General features: G+C 48.5%; 1 protein-coding gene and 1 long non-coding RNA gene across 6 annotated transcripts in view; one reads left to right on the forward strand and one right to left on the reverse strand.

The window, feature by feature from the left end:
* LOC310755986 overlaps window positions 1-7,408 on the reverse strand; it is a 39,916-nt gene extending 32,508 nt beyond the window's left edge. The window contains exon 1 of the long non-coding RNA XR_014544604.1: window positions 7,017-7,408. This is a non-coding gene — a long non-coding RNA (uncharacterized lncRNA). The remainder of the gene's footprint in view (window positions 1-7,016) is intronic.
* LOC310755874 (nuclear receptor subfamily 1 group D member 1-like) overlaps window positions 1-15,901 on the forward strand; it is a 56,997-nt gene that overhangs the window by 8,684 nt on the left and 32,412 nt on the right. Inside the window, exon 1 of one of the 5 annotated variants that reach the window (XM_083599270.1) lies at window positions 9,925-10,552. The exons of the other annotated variants lie outside the window; for them this stretch is intronic. Coding sequence (XP_083455396.1) covers window positions 10,537-10,552 — 16 coding nt within the window. The 5' untranslated portion in view covers window positions 9,925-10,536. Of the gene's footprint in view, window positions 1-9,924; window positions 10,553-15,901 lie in introns of those variants that run through there. 5 annotated transcript variants of the gene reach the window in all.

The raw sequence follows: 15,901 nt of genomic DNA on the forward strand, positions 1-15,901 counted from the left end.
AAGTCTCTTTGAGGCATTTTACGTAGAAGATGGCCCATCCACATGACAATAACATAGATTGCTGGGAAGTAAGTCTCATTGGTATCAACCAGATTTACTCCCAGGTCAGTATGATTGCAGTTATACAGCCACATTTATGCTGAACAAGTCCCATGTTGTTCAGTGGGACTTACTCCTGAGTAAGGGTGCCTCAAATGGCAGCCCTCACATCGTAAAGATAAAGGTAAAGGGACCCCTGACCATTAGGTCCAGTCGTGGCCGACTCTGGGGTTGCGGCGCTCATCTTGCTTTACTGGCGTACAGCTTCCGGGTCATGTGGCCAGCATGACTAAGCCGCTTCTGACAAACCAGAGCAGCGCACGGAAACGCCGTTTACCTTCCCACCGGAGTAGTACCTATTTATCTACTTTTACTTTGACGTGCTTTCAAACAGCTAGGTGGGCAGGACAGGGACTGAGCAATGGGAGCTCACCCCGTCATGGGGATTCGAACCGCTGACCTTCTGATCAGCAAGTCCTAGGCTCTGTGGTTTAACCCACAGCGCCACCCACATCCCATCCTCACATCATACTTAATAATAATAAGTACTTAAAATTTCTAAGCATTGCAAAGAGATTAACAGATAAAACAATCTTTGCCAGTAGGCTGACAATCTAATGGGTATGCTACAAAAGGAAAAAGGGCTGAGGAGGGTAGAGGAAAGCAAACATTGGAGCAGTGCTCTTTTCTGACAGGAAGCACATATTCTGCAGCTGCTCCTGCTCTTGCTTGGATAAGGCAGAATGATCTTCGCCTTGTTCTTCCTGGAAGCCCTACAGCTTCCATAACCCTCTTGTTGATGGATTCGGCTGAGCTGCGACCTCTGTTTGCTCCTGTTCTTTATTTTTAAACCCATCCACAGAGCACGTAACAAGTCGTGTAACAAAACATTGCATCTCCTTTTGTCTATATCTGAAAGGATGGTGACTCTTTGCCTTCTACTTATTTAGCCAAACGTAATGGTTCCATGCAGGAATCTGGGTCACCCAGAGAGGTGGGGGTGGGGAGTGGAAGGGAAGCAGAGAGTTAGGGTTTCTGGGCCACCTACGTATGTGTGGTGCTGTTTTTTTGTGAACTGCCACAAACAGCAAGCAGGGGCTCAGCTGGTTCTGGGTTGCCATTTATCAACTGCTCAATCCCTTCTTTTCTTCCCTGGGATCCTTCAAAGTCCGTGAAGGTTTCTTTTTAGATGAATTGCTGTCTGGCAAGACAGCCAGGGGAGGCCTTGAACAACACATAATCATACAAACTTCTAATAGCTTCCGCATTAAAACTGGTGACACACTTTACTCTTGCATCCCGAAAAGGCTTATGTAAGAGGAGAACTTCTTGGCAAAGGGGACCAGCTCTTGGACAGTGTTGAAGTAAATCCTTGTGCAAGTGCAATGGGACTTTCACCCTCTTTCCTCCTTCCCCTTGCACACGCTGTCTCCAGATCAGCTCCATAGAGGCGGGGGTAAACCCAGAACAGATTTAGGGGGTGCCTGGGAGAACAAGGGGTGCTGTTGAACAAGCAGAAATCATTTTGCTGAAGCAACACTAGCTTTAGTGATACATTGCACACCATCCCTTATGTAGCTGCATGGATCACTGTTCTGGACTCAGAAAGAGCATGATAGCAAAGGCTTCTGAGACCCCGAGACCCTGGAGAGCGGCTGCCAATCAGCTGCAGCCAATACTGGGCTGGATGGACAAAACGCCTGACGCGGGATGAGAAAGCTTCCTTATTTTGCTTTAGGTGTCCCTGCTGATTGGCATGCCTAGAACAGCAACTCACACGGAGATGAAACAGAGAACAGTTTGTATCCTCTGAGGGTATGTAATTCTGCTGCAGCTCTTGTAGTGGGTGTGAGGGGATGTTTTCATCACACTCAGGGTGGAAGAGACAGCGATTCTGCGGACTGAAGCAGGCGAGTGGGCACATATGGCAATCTTGCAAGTAAACCGGTCCCTAATTGTTAAGGGCTTTATATACTAATGGGACGCGGGTGGCGCTGTGGGTTAAACCACAGAGCCTAGGGCTTGCCGATCAGAAGGTTGGTGGTTCCAATCCCCGCGACGGGGTGAGCTCCCGTTGCTCGGTCCCTGCTTCTGCCAACCTAGCCGTTCGAAAGCACGCCAAAGTGCAAGTACATAAATAGGTACCGCTCCGGCGGGAAGGTAAACGGCGTTTCCATGCGCTGCTCTGGTTCGCCAGAAGCGGCTTAGTCATGCTGGCCACATGACCCGGAAGCTGTACGCCGGCTCCCTCGGCCAATAAAGCGAGATGAGCGTCGCAACCCCAGAGTCGGTCACGACTGGACCTAATGGTTACCAGAGGATGCAAGCTGCAAATTGAGCCTTCTTTGCAGCCACACAGTAGGCAGATTATGTGCTCCAACCTGTGACGGCTTCAGAGCAAGACCGAGACTTCTCCATTGGAGAAGCATCCATGTGCCGTCTTCTGCGCATGCGCAATACCTAGAGATGGTTTGTGACCGCACAGTGCTATGAAGTGCGGCCTTGGGAAGTTCTCCTGCACAAGCCCCATCAGAATGTAAGCCATGACTGTTTTTCTCTTCCATTCATCAAATCCCTTTAAAAAGCTATCAGACCTGGTGGCGGTCAAATCTGATTGCGTCCACTTTGCTGAAATTAATGGGAGGCCTCCCATTTTCTTAAACGCTTCTGTTCATGGGGATTGGGCAGGAGGACTTCCCTGAGAACTGTGACTGATCAGAACTGGATCTCCCACTCTGCCATGGGCACTGCTGCCTCAACTCGCTGCGTAGTAGGACCTTCTCTGCTCTTACGGTCTTCAGGATGCATTGCGTGGCCCTGTCCTAAACCTTCACGCACTTCTCTTGTGCTGTAGAAAGACTTTTCCCCCAGCAAGCCATTGACTGATATTTTTCTGGCGCAACGCTTGATCAAATCTTCTCAGGTGCTCACATCGGGACCCAGAACACAAACTCTATTTTTCAGAGCAGAACAAACTTTTAGGAGGAATAGACTTGAGTAAATTAAATTGTCAGCTTCCCGTTCCAGCTCTCTTAACTTTGGGTGCCCCCCCCCACCTTCTGCCTCACTTTTTAAACCTTTGTCATGGCAGTATGTTAATGGTTCACTGCACTGTCCCAGTTTCTCTCTGTGTTTTTTTTACATCCTATTAATAGCGGTTGTCCCAGTTTCATATTCAGCAGGGGCTTTCTCTGCGCCCTGGTATATAACTTCCTGGCTCACACATCTCTGTTTTTAACCAATTCATCCGTTGCAAACATTGAGTCCTGTATTTTAAAAATAATGCATTTTTATTTTATTTTTTTGTATTTAGGCATTAGTTGTTTTGTGCTACAGGCCTGAGCTGTCATTCTAACTTCCAGACTGATAACTCAGTTGGTAGAGCATGAGACTCTTAATTTCAGGGCTGTGGGTTCAAGCTGCACATTGGGCAAAAAAGATTCCTGCATTGCGAGGAGTTGATGACCCAACTCTGCAGTTCTATTTATCCTATCTCCAAGTGTTTTATATTAAGCTAGTACTGTATTTGGGACACGGGTGGCACTGTGGGTTAAACCACAGAGCCCAGGATTTGCCGATCAGAAGGTTGGCGGTTCCAATCCCCACGACGGGGTGAGCTCCCGTTGCTCGGTCCCTGCTCCTGCCAACCTAGCAGTTCGAAAGCACGTCAAAGTGCAAGTAGATAAATAGGTACCGCTCCGGCGGGAAGGTAAACGGCGTTTCTGTGCACTGCTCTGGTTCGCCAGAAGCGGCTTAGTCATGCTGGCCACATGACCCGGAAGCTGTACGCCGGCTCCCTCAGCCAATAAAGCGAGATGAGCGCCGCAACCCCAGAGTTGGCCACGACTGGACCTAAAGGTCAGGGGCCCCTTTACCTTTACCTGTAGTACTGTATTACAATACAGTCATACCTTGGGTTACAGCCGCTTCAGGTTGCATTTTTTTGGTTTACGGACTGCCGAAACCCGGAAGTACTGGAATGGGTTACTTCTGGGTTTCGGCGGTCACGCATGCGCAGAAACACTGAATCACGCTTTGCTCATGTGCAGAAGCTTTGAATTGCAACCCGCGTGTGCGCAGACACGGGTTGCGAATGCTGCGGGTTGCGACTGTGCATCCCGCACGGATCACGTTCACAACCCGAGCGTCCACTGTACAGTTGTACCTGGGGTAAAGAACTTAATTCGTTCTGGAGGTCTGTTTTTAATCTGAAACCATTCTTAACCTGAGGTACCACTTTAGCTAATGGGGCCTCCCGCCGTGCCATTTCTGTTCTCATCCTGAAGCAAAGTTCTTAACCCGAGGTACTATTTCTGGGTTAGCGGAGTCCGTAACCTGAAGAGTCTGCAACCCGAGGTACCACTGTATTAGCAGTAGCAGTGAAGGGAACAAAGACACATGCAGAGAGAGAGAAAGATAGACTGAGCAATTAGTGGTGATGGCTATATGGAATCTTTAGGTTCGGGGGCTATATATGTCTCAGTATCGGCCACATCTGCACCTTGCATTTAAAGTCTTATGACACCACTTCAAGCAATCATGGCTTCCTCCAAAGGATCATGGGAACTGTAGTTTGCTGATTCTTTGGGAGAAACCATGACTTGTAAAAGCGGAACATTACTGCTTCAAATGTAAGGTGCAGGTGGAGTCATAGTTGAATGAATGAATAGACTTCATTTGCGTAGCCGACAGGCCATAGCATCAAACACCGACAAAAATACTGGTCACTGCAGATGCCAGCCCAAAAGGAAATCTTGGTTAGACTGGACACCCTGAGAAGCAGACTGACCAAAAAGGAGGCCCATGTTGAGACTACGGAAGGCTCACACACATGGCCTATATCCCCCAAGTGCCTAGTGGACAAGAGGACGGTGGGAGGCGCCTTTAAATGTGTAGATTCGGAAGACCAATCGCAGCCCCCGCTGGTGTATGGTAAGGCAAAACTAAAACAGACTGTCACATCTCCAAGTACCTGGTTCAACTATCTAAAACTCTCCCCAAATGAAATAGCTACTCCCCCAAGTCCAAACCACCCCCTTAAGTCCCCAAGAGTTATGGATAATCATTCCCTTATGCAGCAGATGCCTATTGACAAACTTAATGGGAGTGTTTTTTTAGATGTAAAGGGGTCACTGGACACCGTGGACCCAACAAATCTACACCATGGAGGGACAAAGAATTAAAGCTGCTGTCCTGGAACACTGCAGGATGGCGCGCTAAGAAAAACAATCAACAACTTGCAATGTTTCTTAAGCGATTCGATATCATCCTCCTGCAGGAGACCTGGCACAGCGACCCCATTCTGTTCAATGGGTATTCTTGTCACTCCCTATTTGCTACTCCATATGTGAGGGGAGGTAGGCCTAGTGGAGGTTTAGCTAGCCTTATCTCCACAGAGCTTGAACATTCCTTAAAAGCCCTCCCAAACTGCAATTCACTAGCCACGGCAGTCCTACTCAAATTTAAGAGAGATGCACTGGTAGTGGTCAATGTCTATCTGCCCCCCTGCCAAAAAAAATCTATAGTGAAAGCTAATTGGGCAGAGTTAGAGGCATTCCTAGAGTCCATAGAATCTTCCCACCCTTCTACACCGATTATAATCGGGGGGGATTTCAACGCCCGTATGGGAATTGATGATAACAATCTTTACAGCCAATATAATCAGATTCAGGACCCTGAAAGTCCAACCGAAGCAGGCGTTTCATGACTTTCTAAAGATAATAAATGCAACTTCTCGGGGCTATGTCTAGCCCAGGTCGCAAAAAGAAGGGAGCTGATGATATTAAACGGTAGTAAGGAAGAGGATCGCCCAGGGGAGTATACCCATTTTTCAAAGATGGGAGGAAGTGTGATAGGCTATATTCTGATATCAAGATTCGCCTATAACTCTGGGTCGAAGTTTCAAGTGGTACATAACACCGAAAGCGACCACCTCCCACTAATTTTAGCGCTCAATGGCCCATCATTTAACAAACCCATGGCTAACCTTTACTACACCCCCATCATTAATCTGGGATCACTGGCCCCCAGAAGAATTAAATGGACCCCCATGCTCAATACAGAGCTAACTTAGCTCCTCCATTCGGAAGACATGAAGACCATCTACTCAGCCATTGTATCAGCTAATACCGGGGGAAAGGCCATGGACTCGTTCAACGAGTTATTAGCAAGACTAAAGACCTTCTTAACAACTGAGATACTTAATTCTGTTACAAAGCGGGCAAAGGATCAAGAGAGATGGTTTGATTTGGAGTGTAGACAAGCAAGGAAACGTCTGAGAGCAACCTATCGGAATTACAGAAACACCGGAGCACCCTCGCTATTTATGGCTTACATCTATTTAAGACGAAACTACAAACAGCTCAAACAGCTATTAAAGGTAAAAAACAAAAAGCTGAGAGATTGGCCTGGTGTAATTTAGTGAAGGCCTCGAATGAGAAAGACTCAACCTCCTTCTGGCGTACCATTATGGGCCTCCTGGGCCAGGAGCGGATTGGTTCCACATGTACTGTAGAACCCCAGGAGTGGATGAAATATTTTCAAACCCTCTTCTATGACGACAAAGCTCAGCACAATGATCCAAGTGCCTACTCCGAGAATTTACCATATTGGCCTCCTGTTTCCATAGAGGAGGTGGGGAAACTAATTGCCCAACTGAAAAACAACAAAGCCCCGGGCATAGACCACATTCCAGCAGAGCTCATGAAGAACAATATCAGTTGGTGGGCTCCTATAATGGCATCAATATTTACATACATCGATTCAACAGGCATAATACCTGGTTGCTGGACAGAGGCAGTAATTATTCCAATCTATAAAAAGGGTCCTATGGCAGATCCAGCGAGCTATAGACCCATTAGCCTCCATACTATCCCCAGCAAACTGTATGCCAAACACCTCCACATCAAACTAATGGACTGGATGGAAACTGAGGCAGTTCTGGCAGAGGAGCAAGCCGGCTTCAGACAGGGCAGAACAACAATACAGTGGTGCCCCGCAAGACGAATGCCTCGCAAGACGGAAAACTCGCTAGACGAAAGGGTTTTCCGTTTTATGAGCTGCTTCGCAAGACGAATTTCCCTATGGGCTTGCTTCGCAAGACGAAAACGTCTTGCAAGTTTGTTTCCTTTTTCTTAACACCGTTAATACAGTTGCGACTTGACTTCCAGGAGCAACTCATAGAACGCAGTGTACATAGTAGCCTTTTTTGAGGTTTTTAAAGACTTTGGTGATTTTTGAAGCTTTTCCAAAACTTCTTTTGCAGCCATTTGGTAAGTTAAGCTTTTAAAACTTTTTTTTGGGGGGTTGGATTTTGGGTTGGGGTGTTTGGAATTCAAGGACTTGGTGTTGGGGAGGGGTTTGCAAGAATCTGGAAGCTTGTGGTTTTTTCCTGCATTTTCATGATTTTCTGTGACCATTGGGCCACTCTGCTGTTTTTTAAAAAAAATTCTGGATTTGAATTTCTGTGTGCTAGGTGGCTGGGGGAACAGTTGGGGAGGGGTTTGCAAGAATCTGGAAGCTTGTGTGTTTTTTCCCCTGCATTTTTATGATTTTCTGTGACCATTGGGCCACTCTACTGTTTTTTTAAAAAATTTCTGGGTTTGAATTTTGAAATGCTCTTCACAGTATGTGTGACTTTAAAGAGCACTTAATAAACTCTTGTTGTACCAAATTTGGCTTTGTTTGGACTTTTTTTGACCATAGGAACACATTAATTGATTTTCAATGCATTCCTATGGGATTTCGTGCTTCGCAAGACGAAAAATTCGCTAGACGAAAAAATTCGCAGAACGAATTAATTTCATCTTGCGAGGCACCACTGTAGACCATTGCTTCGTGGAGTCATAGTTATGGGGGACAACAACAGCAAAGGAGGGCTAGTTCAAGCCAGTCAGATGGGTGGGGTACAAATAATAAACTATTATTATAAATTATTATTATTAATCTATCCCCTTTTTGTGGGTTTGTCATAGGCATCTGGATGGCCACTGTGAAAACAGAATGCAGGACGAGATAGGCCTTTGGGCTGTTCTTACATCTTATTGCTCTGATTTGATTTATTTCAGTAAGCTTTAAGCATACCCAGATTTCATAAGATGATCCCATCTGTGTTCTACATACAATTCCTAAAAGAGTTCCTTCAGTTGAGACAATTTAGGTAAAGGTAAAGGGACCCCTGACCATGAGGTCCAGTCGTGGCCGACTCTGGGGTTGCGGCGCTCATTTCACTTTATTGGCCCTCCTTTGCCCCCCACAACTATGACTCCACCCGCACCTTACATTTAAAGCAGTAATGTTCCGCTTTTACAAATCATGGTTTCTCCCAAAGAATCCTGGGAACTGTAGTTTGTTAAGCATGTTGAGAGTTATTGAAAAGGTAAAGGGACCCCTGACCATGAGGTCCAGTCGTGGCCGACTCTGGAGTTGCGGCGCTCATCTCGCTTTATTGGCCAAGGGAGCCAGCATACAGCTTCCGGGTCATGTGGCCAGCACGACTAAGCCGCTTCTGGCGAACCAGAGCAGCGCACGGAAACGCCATTTACCTTCCTGCTGGAGCGGTACCTATTTATCTACTTGCACTTTGACATGCTTTCAAACTGCTAGGTTGGCAGGAGCAGGGACCCAGCAACGGGAGCTCACCCTGTCGCGGGGAGTTGAACCACCAACCTTCTGATCGGCAAGTCCTAGGCTCTGTGGTTTAACCCACAGCGCCACCCACGTCCCTTGAGAGTTGTTAAAGGTAAAGGTAAAGGTACCCCTGCCCGTACGGGCCAGTCGTGTCCGACTCTAGGGTTGTGCGTCCATCTCACTTAAGAGGCCGGGGGCCAGCGCTATCCGGAGACACTTCCGGGTCACGTGGCCAATGTCACGAAGCTGCTCTGGCGAGCCGGCACCAGCGCAGCACACGGAAACGCCGTTTACCTTCCCACTATAAAGCGGTACCTATTTATCTACTTGCACTTAGGGGTGCTTTCGAACTGCTAGGTGGGCAGGAGCAGGGACCCAGCAATGGGAGCTCACCCCGTCACGGGGATTTGAACCACCAACCTTCTGATCAGCAAGTCCTAGGCTCTGTGGTTTAACCCACAGCGCCACCCGCCAGTGGCGTAGCGTGGGGGGTGCAGGGGGGGGGCGGGCCGCACCGGGCGCAACATCTGGGGTTAGGGCAAATCCACGGGTTAGGGGGCGCAAATCCACGGGTTAGGGGGCGCAAATTACTTGCCTTGCCCCGGGTGCTGACAACCGACGCTACGCCACTGCCACCCGCGTCCCTTGAGAGCTGTTAGGAGAACCCTATTCCCCTTGCAAAGCCACAATTCTTAAAGAGGTTTAACAGTCCAACCCTCTTCCCACGGAGCTCTGGGAACTGTGGCTCTGTGAAGAGACAAGGAGTCCCCTCTCACCCTTTACCTTTTTATACCACTTTTTATTTTATTGAACCACCACGAAGAAGACAGTGCTTCTGAGCAGACCCGAGAATGCCCCAGCTCCACCTCCGGTTAATCGCCCCCCCCCCACTCTCCCCCTTCCCCAAGTCATCCTCGCCCCCCCCACACACCCGGGATCCAGAGCGGCAGCTTGGCTCCCTTCTGGGGCAAATCAGGACGTGACCCCTTTCTCTGCTGACAATAAGCTGGGAACTGCAGCTTGCCTGTGTCCCAGATGGGGCCGTGCCAGGCGGCGGGTGGGTGCGGGGGACGCGATCGGTGGGTGGGTGCGTGCGTGGGGGGGGTGCTCTCTCCCCCCCCCCCCGATCTGGGCTGCTGCTGCTGCTGCAATGTGTGTGTGAAGCGAGGCCGAGCTCCCCTTCCCCTTCCTCCGCCTTGCTGCCCATGTGCGGCCGCGGGAGCTGATGTCATCGCTTGGGCTGCCTGAAATGTGTGTCAGTGGGGCATGCCTCCGATGCTGTCACATGCAGGCTACACATGAGCCAGCCGCCGAGGCAAGCCAGATCTTCCCTCCCCCGCTCCCTCCTGGCTCGAAAACAGGAGCGGCTAATCCCCGAGTTGAACAAGCAAAAAAGAAGCAGCAGCAGCAGCAAGCGAGCAAGCCTCACCCACGTCTATACAATCCAGGGAGCGCCGGAGTAAGGGGGGTGGTGGTGGAGAGGGGGGAATCTGCAGCCGGAGCCGGGCTTGGAAGCACGTGGAAGTGGCAGCAGGCTGCAAAAACGCCGCTTTCGGGAACCTGAAACCATTTCGCAGCTCGGGAGCAAGCAAGCAAGCGAGCGAGCACGCGCACACTCGCACCCGCGGGAGAAAGCAAGGGAGGGGGAAGGAGGGAAGCCGCAGAGGGTTCCCTTAGCGCTTAGCCTACTTGCTCCGCCGATCGTTATTTCCATTTATTTATTTATTTTCGGCCGCTTGGAGGGGGGCGCCTCGTTTGCAAGCACACACGCACCGCACAGGTCTATTGCAACGGCTCGTCGCGATTTCTCCCTTGCAAACCCGGAGTCAAATCTGCAAACGGAAGCCGGGCGCCTGGAGACGCAGCAACATGGATAACAATTCGGGTAAGCCGGCGAGCGTTGCCGTGATGCTGCAAACTCTTCTCTCTCGCTAGGATTTTAGCGGATCGTAGGAGATGGCATCAGTTCTCTGGAAGTGGGTGGGCGCTAAAGGGGGAATGCGAAAAAAGAGGAGAGACTGCACCCGGGTTTGTGTTTTTTGGGTTTGTGTTTTTTTGCAAGCCGTTTGCAAAATGCAATCATCTTTGTGCCATATATAAGCCGGGTTTTTAACGTTCTTTTCAGTGGCAATATCCTAGGATAGGATATCCTATCAGGTTAGATTCCCGGCACCGGAAGGCGTTCATAAGTCTGGGATTTAATTCATTTCCCATTTAGAAAAACACACATCAGCGCGCACAGAAATCCCCTTGCGTTATTTTTAGACATTTGGTATTTTCCTAGCCGAAGCGTACATTTCTGAATTGTGAGTGGGGGTTTCTAAAGAGCCTTTTATGCCTGATTTCCTCCCCTTTTTATTTCTTTGCATGAAGAGCGGGGTGGCGGTGGAGGGAGAAAATAGAAATATGGTTTCGGTTGGTACTGGAATGGTTGTTTAAGTGGAAAGGAGAGGGAGGGAGGGAGCCAGCCTGAAAGACGTGCAGGGGCAGTCAAGGAATGAGAAAATTAATGCTGCAATGTGGGAAGTAGTTCTGATGCGTAAAATTACTACTTGCCTTGGAAATTTGTTTTGATAAAATAGCATGCATTTGAGTCGCGGGAATGCCCCGGGATTCGTGCACCTCGGTAAACAAGCCCCGTGGCATCTGACTGGCAGGCTCTGAAAAACTGCAACTCATTTCTGTTTTGTCCTCGGCTGTTGTGCAAAAAGGAGGGTGGAAATATTGCAGGTTTGGAGAGCTCTGTGTGTATGTGTGCAAATTGGAGGGGTCTAGCAGTCACCCCCAGGATGTACACCTCTGGGATGTACGAATTGATGCGTGTGGAGACCTACCAAGTGGGAAGTTGAGTTTTAGGGGAACAGGGTTGCTGAAAGCGGGGTGAGATGAGGTTAACCCAGGAAAGTGGGCCAGTGTAAAGAGAGCCAGCTTTTTACATTGGAGAGATGAGCAAGTGCTGCTTTGCACAGAATCAGACCATCCAGCCCAGACTGGCAGGTCTCGGGTAAAGGTATTTCCTTCCCAGCTTGAATTCTCTTCCCCTGGTAGATGCTAAGGATATGGGACCTTGGGCTGTGTCCTCTTTTACTCAGAAAGCGATAATCATTCCATCACAGCAGGGAAGGCTGCCTAGCGTAGAGTTCAGCATCCTGTGAAAATATCAACTTTTTTGTTTTAAAAGGGCAAGTTTCTAGTCCTTAATCAATGCTTGGTGGCAGTAGTGGCAATGCTGGCTGAAATCTCAGATGGGGGGGGGGAGATATCTTAGCAAGGCTTCCATGGACCAGGAGATGGGTCTTGGTGACCTGCATAGCTCTTTGCCTGTCCTTTTAGCAGAAGCAGAATAAATTATGCCCCCAAAAAGCAGATAGATGCAAATTTATTTAATTTGCAGCGTTTACACAGGCTGCCTGATTTTTTCTTGCATTGGCGCGGATTGAGCTTGCTGCAGAATTTTCATTTGTTTGTTTTAGTGAAGAAGGTTACAAACAGAGCCAGGCTGGGTTACGCATCCTTATATTCATGCAAGAGTGCCTTCCATATGTGTAAGGGGGGGGGGGTTCTCCCATCTACTACAGATCTCTGGAATAAGGAGTCACAAGGAGTCCTCTGCTGTGCAGTCTTTGTGGGGGACACTGTGACCTGATTGCAGAGTTGCAGAGCCCTGGGTTGCCCCGTGTCTCCTCCCCCGCCCCTCATTCCTGCTAAATCATCTATAAGAAGCTTTTGGAGTGCAGTGTAGGGGAAGCGTTTCATAGCATTAAGAGCCCCACAGATTTCCTGTTAACCCCCAGAAGTTCCTTGGTAGCCACAGAGTGCCGGACTTGGGTTCAAATTTCGCTGAGGAATAGAATGAACTCGGTGGCTGTGTGAAAGCCACACTGGCCTCTCAACCCAACCAACCTTGCAGGTTTGTCATTAGAATTGAATGGAGCAACATGCATGCTGCCTTGAACTCCTTTGAGGAATAAATACTATTTTTTTTGTATTTCATGCGCACTTGCATTAAAAGAACTTGGACGTTTCTAGTCCCAGGGATCATTGGGGCAGCAGGGCAAGAAGCAGGAGCGACATGTCACTGCTCTGGGGCCACTTCTGGGTCAATAGCATTAGATGGGGTTAGCCCTACTGCAGTTTGGAGGTGGGGTGTGTGCAAGGTGCCATCAAGTTGCACTTAAATTCCACCGTGAAGCTTAACATCACTGTGATGTGTCCCCCCCCCCCTGGCTGGGGAAGCTGCTGTGCCTTCTCCACTGGGGCAATGCAGCATTCAGAAATTCTGGAACTGTTGTGACGTCACAATGGCCTCTTGAAGGTTTCCTTATCGTTCTAGGAGGCTACCGTGGTGATTCACGACAACACATGTGGACACTGTGCATTGTGCTACAATCTCTTGAGATGTCACTTTCCAGTTCTGGGTTAAAATTGGGTTGGATGACTAACTTAAGCCCCATTTATTTCAACCTCTGTGCATGACTAAGTCCATCCTGTTTGCCTTCTAGTGATAACAGCGCCTTATCTTTTATCAAGTGCCTACAGAAGTACAGTACGTGTGCAACTATTGGTACCCTTGGAGACTTGGGTATTCCCTTCTACTAGGACCCATTTGAGAGCAATGCCTCCCCCCTCCCCAATGATTGATGGCTGCAGGAAACACACACACACACACTCTTGAAGGCAGGGCTGGCCAACTTCTGTATTCTGCGGGGTATTCTGCTTCATCAAACAATGGGACTGCAAGTGTATTTTATCACCAAAGCCTTCCTTGTGGCGGTCATATTTCATAATAAAACTGGTAAAAAAGGTAAAGGACCCCTGACGGTTAAGTCCAGTTGCGAACAACTGGGGTTGCAGCGCTCATCTCGCTTTATTGGCCGAGGGAGCCGGCATACAGCTTCCGGGTCATGTGGCCAGCATGACTAAGCCGCTTCTGGCGAACCAGAGCAGCGCACGGAAACGCCGTTCTACCTTCCTGCCGGAGTGGTACCTATTTATCTACTTGCACTTTGAGGTGCTTTCGAACTGCTAGGTTGGCAGGAGATGGGACCAAAGAACAGGAGCTCACCCCATTGCGGGGATTAGAACCGCCAACCTTTCAATCGGCAAGCCCAAGGCTCATTGGTTTACACCACAGCTCCACCCGCGTCCCAGTAAAGCTGGTATCTCCTAGTAACTTTCCCCTTAAAAATAATAATATTATGAAGCTCACTGGGACATAGCCGTGGTACAACATACAAAACCTAAACAGAGGGGGTGCCATTAAAATGTGGAGGTTCTGCATTTTTTAATATTATGAAGCTCACTGGGACATAGCCGTGGTACAACATACAAAACCTAAACGGGGGGGGGGGTGCCATTAAAATGTGGAGGTTCTGCATTTCCCCCCCATTTCCCCCCCTTTTCTTTGTAACTGGGACAACTTTCTTCCTTAAACCCTATCCCTTAATTCAAAGTTGAATTTCCTCAAAGAACCAGTGGTGGAATGTGGGCCACCAAGGCTCACCCTCCCCGCTGCAAGACATTCAAGGTGTCCTGCGAGACTTTGGGCTGAGTCCCTGAACCAGCATCCATCTGCCTAATCCGTCTGATGGGAGCGGCAGCCTTGACAGGTCCCTTGCTTGGAGGATCCTGGGTATACCTGCACGTGATTACCACTTGCTTGGTGCTCACCTGACACCGCAGTCTCCTGACTTGAGCGCTGCAGGCCTTAACTGAACGTGCCCAAGGTTTTCTCCAGCTAATCACTGCTTGAGTAAGATTGCCAGGTGACTCACGGGCTGTTGAGGAGGAGGAGGCGGAAGGTGTGCATGGATGTGCCTGCTTTCAGCACCCAGGTGTGCTGCTATTTTATCTCTTCAGTAGTTAAAGATCTTGAGTGCTGGCATGGGCTGGGATAGGAGTGTCCCGCTTGCCAAATTTTCGGAGGCCGATTCCATTTACAAGGCTGAGATTCCTCTTCAAGGTTCATGTGAAGTTCAAGATTGTATTCCACCCCGTTCGGCCTGGGACGTCGCTGGTTTGGAACATTGCAGTGAGCTTGCTGGTCAAACTGTGACCCAAAGGGTAGCCACTGTTGGTCAGAGCGGTTGAGACTTGGATAGATGTAGCAGATCATCTGAGCTGGTTCAAAGCAGCCTTGGGCGTTTCCTCATGAAGGAAACTCTGCAGTGGTAGAAGAAATCCTTAGTGGTCATTAGTGAATCCCTGTCAGGGAAAAAGGCCGGATGTAAATAAATTATATATATAATAAATAGAACAACAATAATTTTACATGTAAGCTACACCTGCTGAAATTCCTTCTAGACTAGTATTAAAGGTGCTGTGGTGAATGCGTTGCAGCTGGCCAGACAGAACGACACCTTGTGTATGCTATTCTGGAGGTTATTACATTTATTATTATTAATCAGATTTCTATACCGCCCTTCATCATAAAATCCCAGGGCGGTTCACAGAATAAAATACAGGATAAAAACAAGTACATAAGTAAAATGAAACAGCAAAACAATACACCCTCACTTCCCACAGATACATTTAAAAGGCTACAGAATATTCTTCGGACACCACCACAGAAGGTGAATCCCGTCCATACATTTCTAACAATTTCCCCTTCCCCTCAAAGCCAATTATGGGGAACCTGACTGTAGCCAGAGGGTTTTTATCCACTTGAAATGCCAGTTTTCTGTGGGCCAAATTCTTCCTATGGGATGCCAGTTGCCTACCACAGATTTGTCTGATAAAGGACAACTGGTGGCCGAATTCTCAGACCAGTAAGCAATTGTGTCTGTCCCTCAGTGGGGGTCCGCTTGGTTTTAATCAACAGACAATTTTTTTTTGCTCCCTGCTTCATTTGTAAGGAATGAGAAAAGTGCTTTAAAAACTCAAGATAAGGGAGGCAGGAAATTAATTTGTCTTTTGTATTGTATCTTGGCTAATGGCTATTCGGAAATATTTCATGTTTTAGTTTCCAAAGGTGTGTATATGGGGAGGGAGCATTGAGTTGTGTGCACGTAGTGAAATATTTTTTGGGCCCCAGACTGCAGTTCCCCTATGGCCCTCCAGATGTGGTTGGACTCTGACTCCCATCATCCCTGGCCATTGGTCATGCTGCCTGGGGTTGATGGAAGTTCAACTGCATCGGAAGGGCACCTGATGGGTTGGCCGAGGAGCTGGTCACCCATTGGTGAAATTTTGCCCCTTCTAACTAGAATATGTTGCAACAGTTAAAGGAGACACA

Source organism: Podarcis filfolensis (genome assembly GCF_964270895.1).
Source record: "Podarcis filfolensis genome assembly, chromosome: 2".
NCBI classification, from domain to species: Eukaryota; Metazoa; Chordata; class Lepidosauria; order Squamata; family Lacertidae; genus Podarcis; species Podarcis filfolensis.